General features: G+C 43.6%; 1 protein-coding gene across 2 annotated transcripts in view; it reads right to left on the reverse strand.

Moving 5' to 3' along the window:
* Window positions 1–6,933: 6,933 nt before the first annotated feature.
* RCSD1 (RCSD domain containing 1) overlaps window positions 6,934–16,707 on the reverse strand; it is an 80,214-nt gene continuing 70,440 nt past the window's right edge. For both annotated transcript variants that reach the window (XM_023738482.1, XM_023738483.1), the window contains 2 exons: window positions 15,101–15,853; window positions 6,934–8,655 (listed from right to left, as the gene is read on the reverse strand). In XM_023738482.1, coding sequence (XP_023594250.1) covers window positions 8,623–8,655; window positions 15,101–15,853 — 786 coding nt within the window. In that variant the 3' untranslated portion in view covers window positions 6,934–8,622. The remainder of the gene's footprint in view (window positions 8,656–15,100; window positions 15,854–16,707) is intronic.

Raw genomic sequence — 16,707 nt, forward strand, 5'->3', positions numbered from 1 at the left:
TACCAGAAAGTCCACCTACATTGCATGCAGGCCCACCCCCAAGGAAACTCCCAGTCAACTGATTGGCTACTCACAGCAGATCCCATCATGGAGATGATCGCATTACATCAGATCTCATCATGGAAGTGATTACATCATTATACGACTGACAGACTACATCATAACTGCCAAACCACTGAGAATCACAGTCCAGCAAAGTTAACACACAACCTTAACGATCACACCATCTTTTTGCTATGGTAAATACACTGCAATGAGAATACTCGTACCATACCCGTTGCTGTCAAGTCAATAGTGACTCATAGTGACCCTCTAGGACAGAGTAGAACTGCCTCATAGGGTTTCCAAGGAGCAATTGGTAGATTTGAACTGCTGACCCTTTGGTTAGCAGCCGTAGCTCTTAGCTAATGCACCACCAAAGCTTTGAAAATAGGTGTGCATATGTCCTTTTGTGTCTTTAGTATGGAATTGCTGGATCATAATGTAGTTCTATTTCTAGATTTTTGAGAAAGTGCCATATTGTTTTCCATAGTGATTGTACCATTTTACAGTCTCACAAGCAGTGGATAAGAGTTCCAATCTCCCCATGGCCTCGCCAGCGTTTATTCTTTTCTGGTTTTTTTTTTTTTTAATCAATGCTGTTTTAGCTGGGTGAGATATATCTCAATGTAGTTTTGATTTGCATCTCTCTAATGGCCTTGGTGGCACAGTTGTTAAGCATTCAGCTGCTAACCAAAAGGTTGGCAGTTCGAATCCACCAGCTGCTCCTTGGAAACCCTATGGGGCAGTTCTACTCTGCCCTATAGAGTCGCTATGAGTTGGAATCGACTCAATAGCAGTGGGTTTGGGTTTTGGTTTGGTTTAATGGCTAATGATCATGAACATATTTTCACGTGTTTGTTGGCTGCCTGAATGTTCTCTTTGGTGAGTGTCTGATACATTATTTCTTGTAGTAAGAGAGACGATAGTGCTAAAAACAAAACCCAGTCTTATCCTAAGAATGGCTGAACTACAATGCCAACTGAATTCCCAGCATCAAATGGTGTTTGAAGTTAAAGCAAGGGCATTGATTGGGAAGAAATGGGATCCTGAAACTTGGTATGAGGAACATAAGAGAAGATAACCTTTAAGCTGGGGATATTGAACCCCTAAATTCTATTAAATCATCCCTGCTTACAGAATCGCCCTCTCACTCCCATCTGAAAATATTACTCTGGCTTTGTATGCTAAGCCACTTACCCCAGTAAAACAATCCCTCCCACCTCCATCTGATGAGGTTAACCCAGCTGTGTCTGAAGAGTCCTTGCCTAAAGCATCACCTGAGAAGGCACCTGGGGAATTGCCTGAGGCATCAACTGAGGCAGATGCCTTGCAAGACACTGCTGAATGTCTCCAAGACCTTCTCCCACCACCCATTTTTGCTTCTACACCTATAACTATACTTAAGTCCCAGCAAGCTCCCAAGGTAAAGTACAAACTGACCCATGAGGAGTTACAGTACACTCCAAAAGAACGACTTGATTTTTCTAATATATATATAGACATCCACCTGGGGAATACGTGTGGGAACAGCTATTAAGGGTGTGGAATAATGGTGCTAGGAACATAAAGATGGATCAGTCTGAGTTCATTGATATGGGCCCCTTAAGCAGAGATTCTTCATTCAACATTTCAGCTCAAGAAGTTAGAAAAAAATCTAATAGTTTATTTTGTTGGTATCTCAGTTATCTAGTGCTGCTATAACAAAAATGCCACAAGTGGATGGCTTTAACAAACAGAAATTTATTCTCTCACAGTCTAGGAGGCTAGAAGTCCGAATTCAGGGCACCAGCTCCAGGGGAAGGCTTTCTCTCTCTGTTGGTTCTGAGGGAAGGTCCTTGTCATCAATCTTCCCCTGGTCTAGAAGCTTCTCAGTGCAGGTACCCTGGGTCCAAAGGACAAGCTCCACTCCCAGCACTTCTTTCTTGGTGGTATGACGTCCTTCTCTTCTCTGCTTGCTTCTCTTTTATATCTCAAAAGAGATTGACTCAAGATACAACCTAATCCTGTAGATTGAGTCCTGTCTTATTAACATAACTGCCTTTAATCCCACCTCATTATCATCATAAAGGTATTTATAATACACAATATAAATACATCAGATAGCAAAATGGAGGACAAGCACACAATACTGGGAACCATGGCCCAGTCAAGTTGACACACATATTGGGGGGACACAATTCAATCCAAAACAGTTGGTTAACTGACATGTGGACCAAGGGGGGTCCATACAAAATGAAGTCAAAATGCCAGAACTGCCTTAGTATACTGTAAAAGAAGGTATCCAAATGCTCAGGAAATTGGAATGTTAGAGTGGATTTATCATGTTGGACCAACAGACTCACCCAGGGAGTGCCCAGAGGACATAACTTTCACCAAAACTATGAAGAATAAATTCGTGAAGGGAGCCCCAGCATCCTTGAAGACTGCTGCGATTGCTCTTCTATGTAGGTCATATATTATAGCGGGAACTGCCCTAACTAAATTAAGACACCTAGCTATAATAGTGGTGATTGGATCCTGGGGTGGTAGGGGCCAAGCGGCAACACTTAATCTCTAAAGACAAGGTGGATGTGGTTATTGTAGTGTACAGCAGAGTCAAAACAGTAATAAATCACAATAGTTTGACTCACATGGACTTATGGCATTGGCTACTTAGTCATGGTGTCCCTAGGACTGAAATAGATGGGAAACCTACTACATATTTACTTAATCTGTACAAGTGGAAGAATTTGAGGTCAAGTGAACAGCAATCTAACTTTACTCACCAAAATACAAAGTCACAGCCCCTCAATCAATTCCCAAACTTGAGTCAGTTTACAGACCCACAACCATTTGAATGAAGGCTAGGTCCCCTTGAGGAAGGACCACACTACAATGCCAGAAATTTATACTGTCAATCTTTTTCCCAGTCTTTCCCAAGGAATCTACACCCTTTTACAAGAGTGACTGTTTATTGGAGAAAAGGAAACAATCAGACTTTTTGGATATTACTGGACACTGGCTCTGAACTGACACTAATTCCAAGAGACCCAAAACATCACTGTGGCCCACCAGCCAGAGTAGGGGCATATGAAGGTCAGGTTATTAATGGAGTCTTTGCTCAAGTCCATATCACAGCAGGTCCAGTGGGTCCCTGAACTCATCCTGCAGTGTTTCCCCAGTTCCAGATTTCATAATCCAAATAGATACACTCAGCGACTTGTAAAAACCCCACATTGGCTCCCTCACATGTGGATTAAGGGCTAATATGGTAGGAAAGGCCAAGTGGAAACCATTATAACTGCCCCTACCTAGGAAAATAATAAACCAAAAACAGTACCCTATTCCTGAAGGGATTTGGAGAGATTAGTGCCACAATCAAAGACTTAAAAGATGTAGGGGTGGTGACTCCCACCACATCCCCATTCAACTCACCTATTTGACTTGTATAGAAAACAGATGGATCTTTCAGAATGACAGTGAATTATCTATCATAAACTTAACCAAGTGGTGACTCCAATTGCAGGTGCTGTTTCAAATGTAGTTTCATTGCTTCAGCAAATTAATATATCTCTTGGTACCTGGCATGCAGATATTGAGCTGGCCAATGCCTTTTTCTCAATTCCTGTTTCTAAAGAACTTCAGAAGCAGTTTGCCTACAGCTAGTAAAGCTGGCAATACATCTTCACTGTCCTACCTCAGAGTTACATCAATTCTCCAGCCCTATGTCATAATTTAGTCTGTGGGAAGCCTGATTGCTTTTTCCTGCCACTAGATGTCACACTGATCCATTACATTGCTCTCTTTCTGTTGATTGGACCTAGTAAGGAATAAGTACCAATGACTCTAGAGTTATTGGTAAGGCAATTCCATGCTACAGGGTGGGAAACTAAAGTGTCAAAAATTTAGGTGCATTCCACCTCTGTGAAATTAGGGGTCCAGTGGTATGCAGCATGTTGAGATATTCCTTCTAAAGTGAAAGATAAGTTGTTGCATCTGGCACCTCCTACGACTAAAAAGGAGACACAACTCCTGGTTGGCCTCTTTGAATTTTGTAGGCAACACATTTCTCATTTGCATATAGCTACTCCAGCTTATTTATCAAGTAACTCGAAAAGCTGCTAGTTTTGAGTAGGGTCCAGAACAAGAGAAGGCTCTGCAACAGGTCCAGGCTGCCATGGAAGCTACTCTGCCACTTCAGCCATATGATTCAGCTGATTCAATGGTGCTTGAAGTGTCAGTGGCAGAGAGAAATGCTGTTTGGAGTCTTTGGCTGGCCTGTTTTGGTGAATCACAGCACAAACCCTTAGGATATTGGATCAAAGACCTACCATCCTCTGCAGATAACTACTCTTCTTTTAAGAAACAGCATTTGGCTTGTACTGGGCCTTAGTAGAGACTGAATGCTTAACCATGGGCCACAAAGTTGCCATGCGGCCTGAGCTCCCCATCATGAACTCAGTGTTGTCTAACTCACAAAATCATGAAGTTGGATATGCACAACAGCACTCCATCATTAAATGGAGGTAGTATACAAGAGATCAGTATCCAGCACTATCTGAAGGCAAAAGTGAGTTACATGAGAAAGTGGCCCAAATGCCCATGGTCCCCATTCCTGTCACATTACCTTCCCTCTTCCAGTATGACCTACTGCCTAATGGGGAGATCCTTACGATCAGTTCACTGAGGAAGAAAAAACTCATACCAGACTAAATTATGACATAGGGCTGGAGAATTGATGTAACTCTGAGTCTGTGCGATAATGCAGGCACCACTCAAATGTGGACAGCAGCAGCAATGCAGCCCCTTTCTAATACTTCCCTGAAGGAGAGCGGTGAAAGGAAATCCTCCCAATGAGCAGAACTTTGAGCAGCGCACCTGTTTGTTCATTTTGCTTGGAAGGAGAAATTGCCAGATGTGTGATTGTATACTGATTCATGGGCTGTGGACAACAGTTTGGCTGGATGGTCAAGGACTTGGAAGGAACATCATTGGAAAATTGGAGACAAGGAGGTATGGGGAAGAGGTATGTAGATAGACCTCTCTGAATAGGCAAAAGAAGTAAGATGTTTGTGTCTCATGTGAATGCTCACCAAAGGATGACCATGGCAGAGGAGGATTTTAACAATCAAGTAGGTAGTATGATGCTTTCTGTGGATAGCAGTCAGCCTCTGTCCTCAGCCACTCCTATCATTGCTCAATGGGCTCATGAAGAAAGTGGACATGGTGGCAGGGATGGAGATTATGCATGGACTCAGCAAGATGGGCTTCCACTCACCAAGGTGAACTTAGTTACAGCCTCTGCTGAGTGCCCAACCTGCCACCAGCAGAGACCAACACTGAGTCCCCAATATGGCACCATTCCTTGGGACAATCAGCCAACAATCTGGTGGCAAGTTAATGATATCGGACTGCTTCCAGTTTTGTTCTTACTGGGATAGAGACTCACTCTGGATACAGATTTGGCTTCCCTGCATTCAACGCCTCTGCCAAAACTACCATCCATGCCAGGGACAGATTACTCAATAAGCAAGGTACGCATGGGCTTACTTGTGTTTACTTACTAATCTGTAGTGCACAATTTCACCTGTTTCTCGCCCCATTGTGAAATAGCACACTACAGATTAGTAAGTAAACACAAGAAAGCCCATGTGGACCTTGCTTACCGTAAGCCTGTGCGTACCTTATTGGTTAATCTGCCTGATTCAAGGATTTACAGAATACCTTATCCACCGTCATGATATCTCACAAAGCATTGCCTCAGAACAAGGGACTCACTTCACAGCAAATTAAGTGCAGCAATACGCCCATGCTCTGAAATTCACTTATCTTACCATGTTCCCCAGCATCCTGAAGCAGCTGGCTGAATAGAATGATGAAATGGCCTTTTAGGGCTGGGGCAGCTCAAACAGCACTACAGCCCCCTTTTTCTATCTTGGTATACCCCTTCAAACCATCCAAGTTTTCTTGCTCTCTCTCTGGGGAAAGGAAGAACAAGGTTTGAAATTCAAGCTAGACTATAAAGATAGTGAAAGGATGATTCTGACTCCTCTCTTTAGCTTTGTAGCTGTGAAGGACCAGTGTTTTCTTTCAAGTCCATTAAGGAAGTCTGAAAGAAAAAAAGTCTTCCTAGCCTGGTAAAGACACAAATGGATGTCTTTAATTCCAGATTTTGAAATCTCAATATCAACCTTGACAATGCAGCACCTAAGTATAGTTGCTTCAGGAAAGGAGAGCTTCATAGTTGCTTCAGTCAGGCTGCGGCATCAAGGAACAATGCCTGCACTTCATGAATTTCCTGCCAAGAGCTCCCATCATTAATTAACCCCTGGATATAAGACCTCTGTTTTTTCACAGTGTAGAACAAATAATGTGGCTAGCAAGTGACTAGGGGAATAGGAAGGTATTTTGACACCACTGAGCATGCTCCTTCAGCATCATATTCTAGCCATATTTTTATTGCTCCTTTCACATTTGCTATCATAATGTATCTCAAAAAACAAACAAACAGTTGCCGTCGAGTCAATGCTGACTCATGGCAATCCCATGTGTTACAGAATAGAACTGCACTCCATAGAGTTTTCAAGGCTGTGACCTTTCAGAAGCAGATTGCCAGGCCCTTATTCCAAGGTGGCTCTGTGTAGGTTCGAACAGCCAGCCTTTTGGTTAGTAGTTGAATGCTTAATTGTTTGGGCCAGCCAGGTCACTATTCATAATGTACAAACTCTCCATAAGAAAAATAGTTTTATTTTCATATCTACACCTTTTGTTTCATTCCTTTCTCAAGTAAGTGAAAGTAGTAGATTACCCTTTTTTATCACACACACTCATAGTCATGCACATAGTCATAAAACTCTTGCCCAGATATGTGTGTGAGTATATGTATGTGAGTGTATAAACAATCCAGAGATATAAATAAATAATACCATGTATTATTTAGGGGGTATGCACCTCTATTGAAAGAAAGATAGACAGATATAGATAGATAGACAGATATATGATAGATAATATACAGACCACAAAATAACTGACACACACATCTGAAATTCTGCTAAAAACCAAACTTATTATAGCTATGACAGTATTCGTCTCATTGGGTAACAAGTCTTAAAAAATGAATTACATTTTAAAATAGTTTTTGAAAAAATACATATCCCCAATATTAACACTATCCTAGAGTTAGAAAAAACTGTAAATAAGATGAGAAAATTGAGGTACCAGGGGTAACATAAGGCCTTTTCATCTGGGAGACTTCTTTGAAATCAGGGTAGGATGGTCTAACAGATCTCCAGAAAAATAACTGCTTCACCGACCAAACTAGCAAGTTGAGACATTGAAATACTCAAATCAAAATAAGAACCAACCCTAATGATCAAACATTTATTTGAATTAACATCTTTCAGCAGGAGTGCATGAAGAAGGGAGAAGATTTAAGTCAAGGAATGGGAAGTTGGACCCACTGTTCCTTGCAAAATCTCTTGCACTCTTCAAACGTAATTGTAAGGAGCTTCCCAGTGAGAAGAGACTGAAGACCCCAACTCACTCCTCTTGAGTTGAAAAGAAGATCCTGGGCTTAGACTCAAGAAAAGCTCCCAAGGGAAGCTAGGAAGAATGTTTATCATTATGTTGCTTGCACACCACAGTGCTCAAAGCACCTGCCAGGAAATATCTAACCCATGCTCAAGAGTAACCTTCTGGAAGTAGAAAATTTATCCTCACAGGATAAATCAGAGGGTAGGTATTGTTCACTGCTATGCTTCCAGGATGTGGAAATACAGTGCAGAGCAGTGAAACTGCTTGATATCTGCCTCTCCATGGGAGTTCTCCATAGGCTCTTCAAAGGTGGTAGAAGGGAGTGAGCTGAGATGGTCACCTCCCATGGTAGTCATCAGCTAGAAAACTGCGGCTGGGGAAGATCTCCTATTGATGGAACAGACACATACAGTTTCTAAGGTTTCACCAATTATCTCTTCTAGCCCAAATGTTTTAAAGATCAATTGGCCAGTTGAAATTTGAACAAAGCCGGAAGGTTGTCTCAAGAGTCGTGATACAATTTAAGGTCCTCTGTAACTTAGATTTGTATTTTCAGCAATATTATTTTCTCTTGTTTCTGGTCACCCTGAAATTAGTTTTTACTTATAGTTTGTGAACTGTAAGAATTCCAGAACAGTTAAAAAGGCTACAACTTCATAAAAGCAAAATCTGATAAGCTAAACCAGAGTACAGTTCAGAGGTCAGCTGCAGGGATAGATGGGCATGGACAGTATCTGGGGGCCCACATGCTGACCAATGTCTCTGGTGAGTTGTCACCATAGTAAATTATTTTAAATAAGTTTTGTTGTTGTTTGTTTGTTTCAAATCAAGTCCATTAAGTGATACCCTAACCCAAATTCAAGCTTATAAAAGCCTTCTGCCCTCAGAGCTGATCTCTGTCTGTGAGGGAACATTCAGGGTGGAGGCCAGAAAACAATCCACCATGTGTCTTCAGGCTGACTCCGGTCCCTCAGCATCTTCTGCTTCTGTGATGGCTTCATTTGCTGATGTAACTGTTGTTACTGCCACTTCCAGCAGCTTCATCATGAGGGCACAATAAACTCTTCTTCACATTTTAGTGTCCCGGACAGGGGTGTCATCCTGTGAACAGAGGAAGAAAGAATGAATCAGGAAGAGGTTGGAGAAATCCTGACACTCAGCATATCTGCTTGGGGATGCTAGGTCAGGCAATTATAATAATAGTAATAATAGGTATTGCCCTGGTGGTGCAACAGTTAAGCGCTCAGCTGCCAACTGGCAGTTTGAACTCAGCCAGCAGCTCTGAGGAGAAAGACCTGGAGATCTGCTTCCATAAAGATTATAGCCAAGAAAATCCTATGGGGCAGTTCTACTCTGTCACATGGGATCACTATGCGTTGGAATTAACTCAACAGCACACAACAACAACAATAGTCATAGTGGTAATAATGCACACAATAGCAATATAGTTAGATACTTCTATTAACTCTGTTTTACAGATGATGCAATTAAGGCACAGAGTGGTAAGTGTATTCTCTTAGGTCACACAGCTAAGATGTGGTGGGGTCAGCATTTAAACAGAAAGGGATGAGCTAAACAAGTGCTAGATGTCTGGGGTCTTAAAAGCTTGCAAGTGGCCATCTAAGATACAGCTATTGGTCTCTACTCGTGCAGAGCTAAAGAGAAAGAAGGAAACCAAAGACTCATGGAAGAAACTAGTCTACAGAACCAATAGTCTACACGAACAATGACATCACCTACCTTGAGACCAGAAGAACTAGAACTAGATGGTGCCTGACTACCACTGCTGACTGCTCTGACTGGCGACCCAAAAGATGGTCCCAGATAGAATGGAAGAAAAATGTAGAACAAAATTCAAATTCCTAAAAAAAGACCAGACTTACTGGACCAGTAGAGACTAGGTGAACCCCCAAGACTATCACCCTGAGATACTCTTTAAACTTGGAACTCAAACCACTCCCAGAGGTCACCTTTCGGCCAAATGACAGATTGGACCATAAAATAAATAATGCCACCCGTGAGTACTGTGCACCTCAAAATAATAGTCAACACTTACCCTAGACCAAAGATGAGAAGACTAGGGGGGACAGGGAAGCTAGATTAATGGAAACAGACAACCAAAATGGAAATAACAAAAATGCTGATATATTGTGAAAAATGTAACCAGTGCCACTGAATAATATGTATAGAAATTGTTAAATGAGAACCTAATTTCCTGTGAAAACTTTCACCAAAAACACAATAAAATATTTTTTTAAAAAGATGTGCTAGAACTATAGGAGAATAAATGAATGGGAACATCTAATCTAACTCCTAACTTAAAAATGCACACACACACTTCCCAAAAATATATTATAAAAACGTCCAGAAAATGGCAGTAGGGATGGAAGCTAAGCACAGGAGACAAGAGAGCTTATCTTATCAAGGAGAACGGCTATTTTCTCTGATTCACGGTAAAAGCAGACATTGGAGGACTGGGTGGTTTTCCTTTTAGCCAAGTAGGAGGCAAGGTCAGAGAGTGAGAGGATGAGACAGGACTGGGAGTTTGAGGAATGTAGGGTGAAAACTGAGGATATTAGAGATGCAGGGAGAGCATTTCCAGGTAGCAGTGAGGCGTGGAGATAGACCATTTGGGTTGGTAATAGTTTCTAATAGACCTAGACAGCTTGGTTCTGTGAATTCCAGCAATGATACCCACAAGTCTTGGCAAAGACAGTGGGTGTGAAAGTGACTTACTTTGGGGATTACTATGGAGAGAGAACAGGTCAAGCAAGAGGGAGATTAAGACGCAGAAAGACAGCACTTAAGCGGCTGGCAGTCATAGATGAGGTCTGGGTGGGGCAGGGAGACAGGTGACCCCAGGAGCACAATGAAGGACAAGTTCAGAGGCTAAGGGAGGGACTGAGGTGGAAATGCAGGATAGTGTGGCCTCAAGAGAATTGAGAAGGGATAAGGACCAAGAACTGAGTCTTGGGGACCTGCCCAGTTAACTGAGAGGGAGAAGAAAGAGGAGGGACCAAGGTAAACACTTTGATAGTTACAAAAGCAAGGGGAGTCTCGAAAGAAGGTTGTGCTTATCAGCTGCGGGAGAAAAGAATTTCAAATCAAATGTCAAGAAATCAAGAATGACTTGGAAAAGCAATTGAATTGGGCAATTAGGAAGTCAGCACTTACTGTAAGTACAACAAAGTCTTAGATGTAATGTCAAAACATTTCAAATATCTTTGTTTGGATAAGTTTGTCTTTGGCAAACCTGAGAGCCCAACACAGTGCTGGATACATAATGAGTGTTTGAGAAACACTTGCTAAATTTACTTAAAGTATTAGAGTTGGATCTCATTCAATGCCTTCTTTCCAGGGCTGCTTTATCTATAAAGAAAATCCTAGGTGCTGTGATTTGGTACGTCCAGCCTGCCCTATGATGGAAATTTCCAAGATGGCTCATTCTTTAAGCATACAATGTTAAAATGCTTGCAATGGGCAACATAATAGGTAGTTAACCCTTTACAGTATTTTCACTGATGCCTTTGGTCTATTTATGAAACCTGCTCCTGCTTTCTCTTGAAAAATGAATTGCTCCATCCTTTGCGCTTCACATAGTATGCCGTGGTTGTTCCCAGGAAGAATCACATTTATTCTACTCTCTTATGTTTGTTGGTTTGTACCTCTGTCTTTTCCACCTTTGAACCCCAAGTATCTCTCATAGTGCTTGGGATAACTAGTGCTTGGTTAATGGTGATTGCATGAATAAAACCATAATTAGTTTATCTGATCAATCTATTTCTACCAATCAAGGGACAAGATGGAGATTAATTCGTGGACTAGAAAGCTGCTGTCTTAGTGAAGTGTGCTACCTCTGCCAGATGCAGGGAAAGACCTAGAACAGACATTGGGGTTCCTAGGGATGCCAATGATCAAAGAGGCCTACTTCACAGCTGTTCTCACTGGTGAATCCTTTTGCACAAGTGCCTGAGGCATTTTGGGTCTAACCAGAATGGTTCTAACCTTGGACAGATGACAGAGACAGTGGAGGATTGGAAGTAATGTCCCTTTCAGATGAAATATGTTTTGCAGATGTGTAGAGGTGCTTTATAACCAGCTTTTTATGATGAATAGAGCAGGTACCCAACATGTCAATATGGACTGAACTCTGTGACCTTGTGCAACTCCTGTCCTCTCCTGGAACCTCAGTTTCTTCCTCTCTAAAACCAGGAGATTCGGCTAAATGATGTCAAAGTTTTGCATCTCAGTGATGGATAAGGAGAGGAAAAATTGAAGGGGTGGTAAATGCAGCTTTTCTTTATTCACCTGCTTGTCTGGGGGGAGAGTGATCCTGAGGGTGCTGGGCAGTCTCTTTCCCTTGCCAGGGCTCGGTCAGGAATATATAGAAGTGGTAAGGTTTGAGAGATTATCAGTAAGCTGCCCTAAAGCTCCTGGAGTTTCTGCAGGAAGCCCTCTTCCACTTGAGACCTTCCTGAACCAGCTCCGTTCCCTGCTAGCTTCTCAACCAAAGTGACAGCCCTTCAAGACCAGAAGATGTTGCCAAAGAGATGGGATGGTCTTACAGCAAGGTAGGTGCCTCCTATCCTGAAAATAAGGTGTCAGAACCACTGGCAGGTTACTACTTGGACTCAGTTACTTTATCTTTAAAATGGAATGAGGATCTGTGGCATGTATCTGCCTTTTAGAGACTCTTTGGAGATCTCTGGGCTAAAGGGACTAGACTGCTCATTTAGAACAGATGGTGTTAAAGAGATCTAAAGCATATTTGCCTAACATCTCAACCAGAGGGGTCTCAGTTATAAGTCATGGGTCTTTGGGACTCACACTTTCTTCTCTCCAATTTAATCTGACTGGAAATAACACAAGGGCCCCTGAGCAGCCCCCCACAAACACACCAACCCCACTTACACCTGTAGTTGTACCATTAGAGATTACTTTTTGGGGTCAACTGATATTGTCTCTTCTTTTAAAATGCATTCATTCACCCAATAAATTTTTTTAAGGACCTACTATGTGCCAAGTATTAATTATAGTAAGTACTGGGGATACAGTGGTTAAAAAAAGAGTAGAGAGATACAATAAAAAAAATAAAAAAAAAAAAACAAGAGAATTTCAAACAGCACTAAGTGCCATCCATGAGAACAAAATGGAAGAAAGTCACTGAGGGGGGTAGTTCCCTTTAGATAGAGTGGTCAAGACAGGCCCAAGTGAGGAGAAGTGATCTGAGCTGAGATCTGGACCATGGATAGGAAGTGGCCATGTAAGGATCAGAAGGAAGAGTGTTCCAGGCAGAGGGGAGAGCAAGGGTAGAGCTGTGGGGTGGAAATGAGCTTGGTGTATTTGAAGAACAGAAAAAATGTCTGTGTAGCTGGAGCACAGCAATGGGGAGACTCAGGGAGAGGCGGGCAAGGGCCCACCCTGCAGGGCCTCACAGCCATGGTCAAGGGTTTGGATTTTATTCTGAGTACAATGTGAGGCCATGGGGCAAGGGGGTGGGGAAGTTTCATAGGTTAAATTGTATTCCCCAAAAAGATATCCAAGTCTTAACCCCGAGTACCTGGGAATGTGACCTTGTTTGGAAATAGGATCTTTGCAGATGTAATTAAGTTAAGGATCTTGAGATCAGCCTGGATTAGGGTGGTTCCTAAATCCAATGACTGGTCTCTTTATAAGAGAAAGAAGTGGGCAATTTGAGACACACAGACACAGGGAAGGCCATGTGAATATGGAGGCAGAGATTGGAGTCATACACCTACAAGCCAAGAAACATCAAGGATTACTGACAACAACTAGAAGCTGGATTACAATCTGGTGGTTGCTGGCAGCCACCAGAAACCAGGAGAGAGGCATGGAGCGGATTCTCCCTCAGAGCCTCCAAAGGCAACCAACCCTGTTGACATTTTTATTTTAGATTTCAGACTTCCAAAACTGTGAGAAAATAAATATCTGTTGTTTCAAGCCACCAAGTTTGCGGTAATGGCAGGACTGGGAAACTAAGACAGGAGGTGAGTAATTTTAGCAAAGAGTAGATCTAAAAAACCAAACAACCCTCTGGCTGTTGTACAGAGAACAGAGTGTAGAGAGGAAGCCAGATGCCATGAGAGGCTAATGTTTAGGCTTAGGGGAAGCTGATGGGGGCTTGAGCGAATAAATGAATGCACTAACAAAAAGGGAAGGGACAAACACTTGAGGTTGACTGAGGTGATGAGATTGTGGAGAGAGGAGACACTAAGCTTTTCTTTTGGAACTTCTAAGTCTCCCCAGTCTGGTTCTTCTAAAGCACAGATGCGTGGGCTCAAGGTGGGCTTCCTGGGAACTGGTAGGGAGGAAACAGGTTAAGGAGGAAGGTCCAACAAGCATGGGCCCAGACAGGAGGGCAGGGACTGAGTTATCTCTCTCTTCCTCCTGTACAACAGGTGCTCAATACTTGTAAGAGAATGGATGTAACATAAATCCTCCTTCTTTAAAGGCCCGACTCAAACACCACTTTCACCCTGAAGCTTCTCCAACTTCTTTCTCCCACCCTCCACACACAAATTGTTTCTCTCTTGACCTTGTGCTTTGCCTTTCCTTAGGACTACCACCTGCCTGCCCGCTTGCCTGCCCATTGCGGAGCCCTGGTGGCACAGTGGTTGAATGCAGGTCTGCTAACCAAAAGGTTGGCCACTGGAACCCACCCAGCAGCTCTATGGGAGAAAAGACCTGGCAATCTGCTCCTGTAAAGATTTCAGCCTAGGAAACCCTTTGGGGCAGTTCTACTCTGCCCTATAGGATTGCTATGCGTTGATCCCTAAGAGTCAGTCTGCTAGAGGCCAGTGGGTGTTCAATGGTAGAATTCTCGCCCTCCATGCGGGAGACCAGGTACAATTGCTGGCCAATGCACCTAAAGCACAGCCATCATCCATTTGTCAGTGGAGGCTTGTGTGCTGCCATGATGCTGAACAGGTTTCAGGGGAGAAGACAGACAGACTAAGACAAATGGGTATGTGATCTACTTCTGAAAATCAGCCAGTAAAATCCACTAGGTCACAATGGTCTGATCCCCTTGTGCATGGGGTCCCCATGAGTCAACAGCAGCTAACAACAGCACGGAGCTGAGCTGCCGGACTCACATACTAGGTTGTGAGCCTGGTTGGCAAAGGAGCAGCCCCTTCCTCTCTGAACACCCTACAGCAGGAGCCCAGGACCCTGCACTTAGTAGGCCTTCAGTAGTGCTTGCTGACCTGAGTTACTGAGTTGTGCCAAGTCTCGGTCATTCTGTACACACTCAGGAGCTCACCAGAACTATGAGTCAGGAAGAAGCTGGAGAGACCATAAAACACAACTTCTCTTTTTTGTCCGCTTGCCCCCTCACAGGTCAGAAACAGCCTGTCCCAACCCAATGTGGCACAAGGTGGAAGCCTGGCACCTTTGTTACCACACACTGAGCTGATTTATGACAGGACTGTAAGGAACAGGGCATGTGACAGAGAAGGCAGAGAAGGCTGGTTTCCAGGCTGGACCCGACACTGCCATCCCAGGGTGAACAAGTCGGGCCGCTTACCTCTCCCTCGAGTATTGCTCCCCTGCTCAGGGCCTCGCCACTGGTCTCCAACTGGGTAGGGCCAGTCTCAGGGTGGCACTTTGTCTCAAGAACGCCACTCCCCTCCTCTCTCTTTTCCTCATCTTTTTCCTGCTCTGAGGCGTTGCCACCCTCCATTTCTCCAGAGGGTTTTGGGGGGTGCTCCTCCCCAGTGGCTCTCTCCTCCTGCTTCTTTGTGTCTTGGCTCGTTTGCTCAGACTTATCCTCTTCATTTCCTGCCTTCTCCTCCTTCACTTCTGTAGATTCTTCCGTCTCCACTTCCTCTCCAGCCGTGATTTCCTCTGTGGGGCTCCCACACCCATTCTCTGCCTTTGGGCTGGAGGCTCGGGGTGGTTCTGTGGCCTCCTCCTGGGCTGTGCTCTGGCGCTCCTCCTCTACTGAATGCACTGCAGCCTTCTCCCATTGCTTGGTGTCCTCTGCAGACCCGCCCTTCTCCTCACGCTTCTCTGTCCAGCTGGATGTCCTCCTCAGAGGAGGCTTTTGGTCCAACTCCAGGCTTCTCCTCACTTCCTTTCCCACTGCGCTGTCACTGGATGGAGGGGGTCCTGGGGCCTTGCTCTTGGATGTGAATACCTCATCCCCATTCTCTTCCTTGGCTCCATTCTCCTGAGATGACTCTGCAGCCCTGAAGTTTCCAAGGTCCCCACAATCAGACTGAGACCTTCGGAATTGCCTGGAGGGAGGGCGCCTTTTTATTGAGCCCCGTGTCCGCACCTGGAAGAAAGTATTAAGAAAAATTATCCAAAGCCTATAAAAAAGGCCAGGAGGAGAACCACCTGTCCTTTCCATGCCAACCTAAAGCACTGTTCAATGAGCCCACCCAAGGATTACTTAATTTTCTAGGTAAATCTACCATTGTCTGCTATTTACTGTAAGTGAGAGCCCTGTGAAATTACATGTCAGCTTGCAGATTTTTTTCTCCTGAAGATGCAAATGCTTTCCATCCAGTCAAAAAAGACAACTATGGTTTTGTTTTCCTGTAAAACATTAGCCAGTTTTATGTCTCACTCAGCAATTTTATTCTAAGATTTGTTCTGTTAAATTGCCTAAATAACCTCTTCTTTGAAGGTTCTTTAAATCAGCTTTACCTTCTTACAGGTTTCCTCATAAATCGACAAGACGAATAAAATCTATTTGTATTTTGTATGAAAGTCATGGTTTTTAACTTTTTGAAAATTGTAGTTTGAAAAAAGTGAATTGAACAGAGAAGAGGGTTAGAGTTCCACTGATGGTTGGCCCTGGTACAAGGTCCTCCTGGGTGCTGAGCTGGACAGCTGGTGAACAGCTTCCTCCCTTTCTCTGACTCTGCCCTCTCAGCCCCCCATGAAGCTGGCTGATGCTGGGAGAGTCAAGCAGCCAGGGGCCTTTGCTTTGCAGAAGGCAGGTCCACCATTGTTAGAAGCTGTACCTGAGGAGCACCCAGCAGAGCTGCCAGAAATGATCTCCGCTCTGGAAGTGTGTGAATCTCAGAGTCAGGCCTCATCTTGGCCCACCAGACTTTGTCAGAAGGGCAATGGAAATGTTCAGATAGATGCCCTACTTTACCCAAGTGATGTGTCTTTCAAATT

The sequence above is a fragment of the Trichechus manatus genome, unplaced genomic scaffold, assembly GCF_000243295.1.
Source record: "Trichechus manatus latirostris isolate Lorelei unplaced genomic scaffold, TriManLat1.0 scaffold00117, whole genome shotgun sequence".
Lineage (NCBI taxonomy): Eukaryota > Metazoa > Chordata > Mammalia > Sirenia > Trichechidae > Trichechus > Trichechus manatus.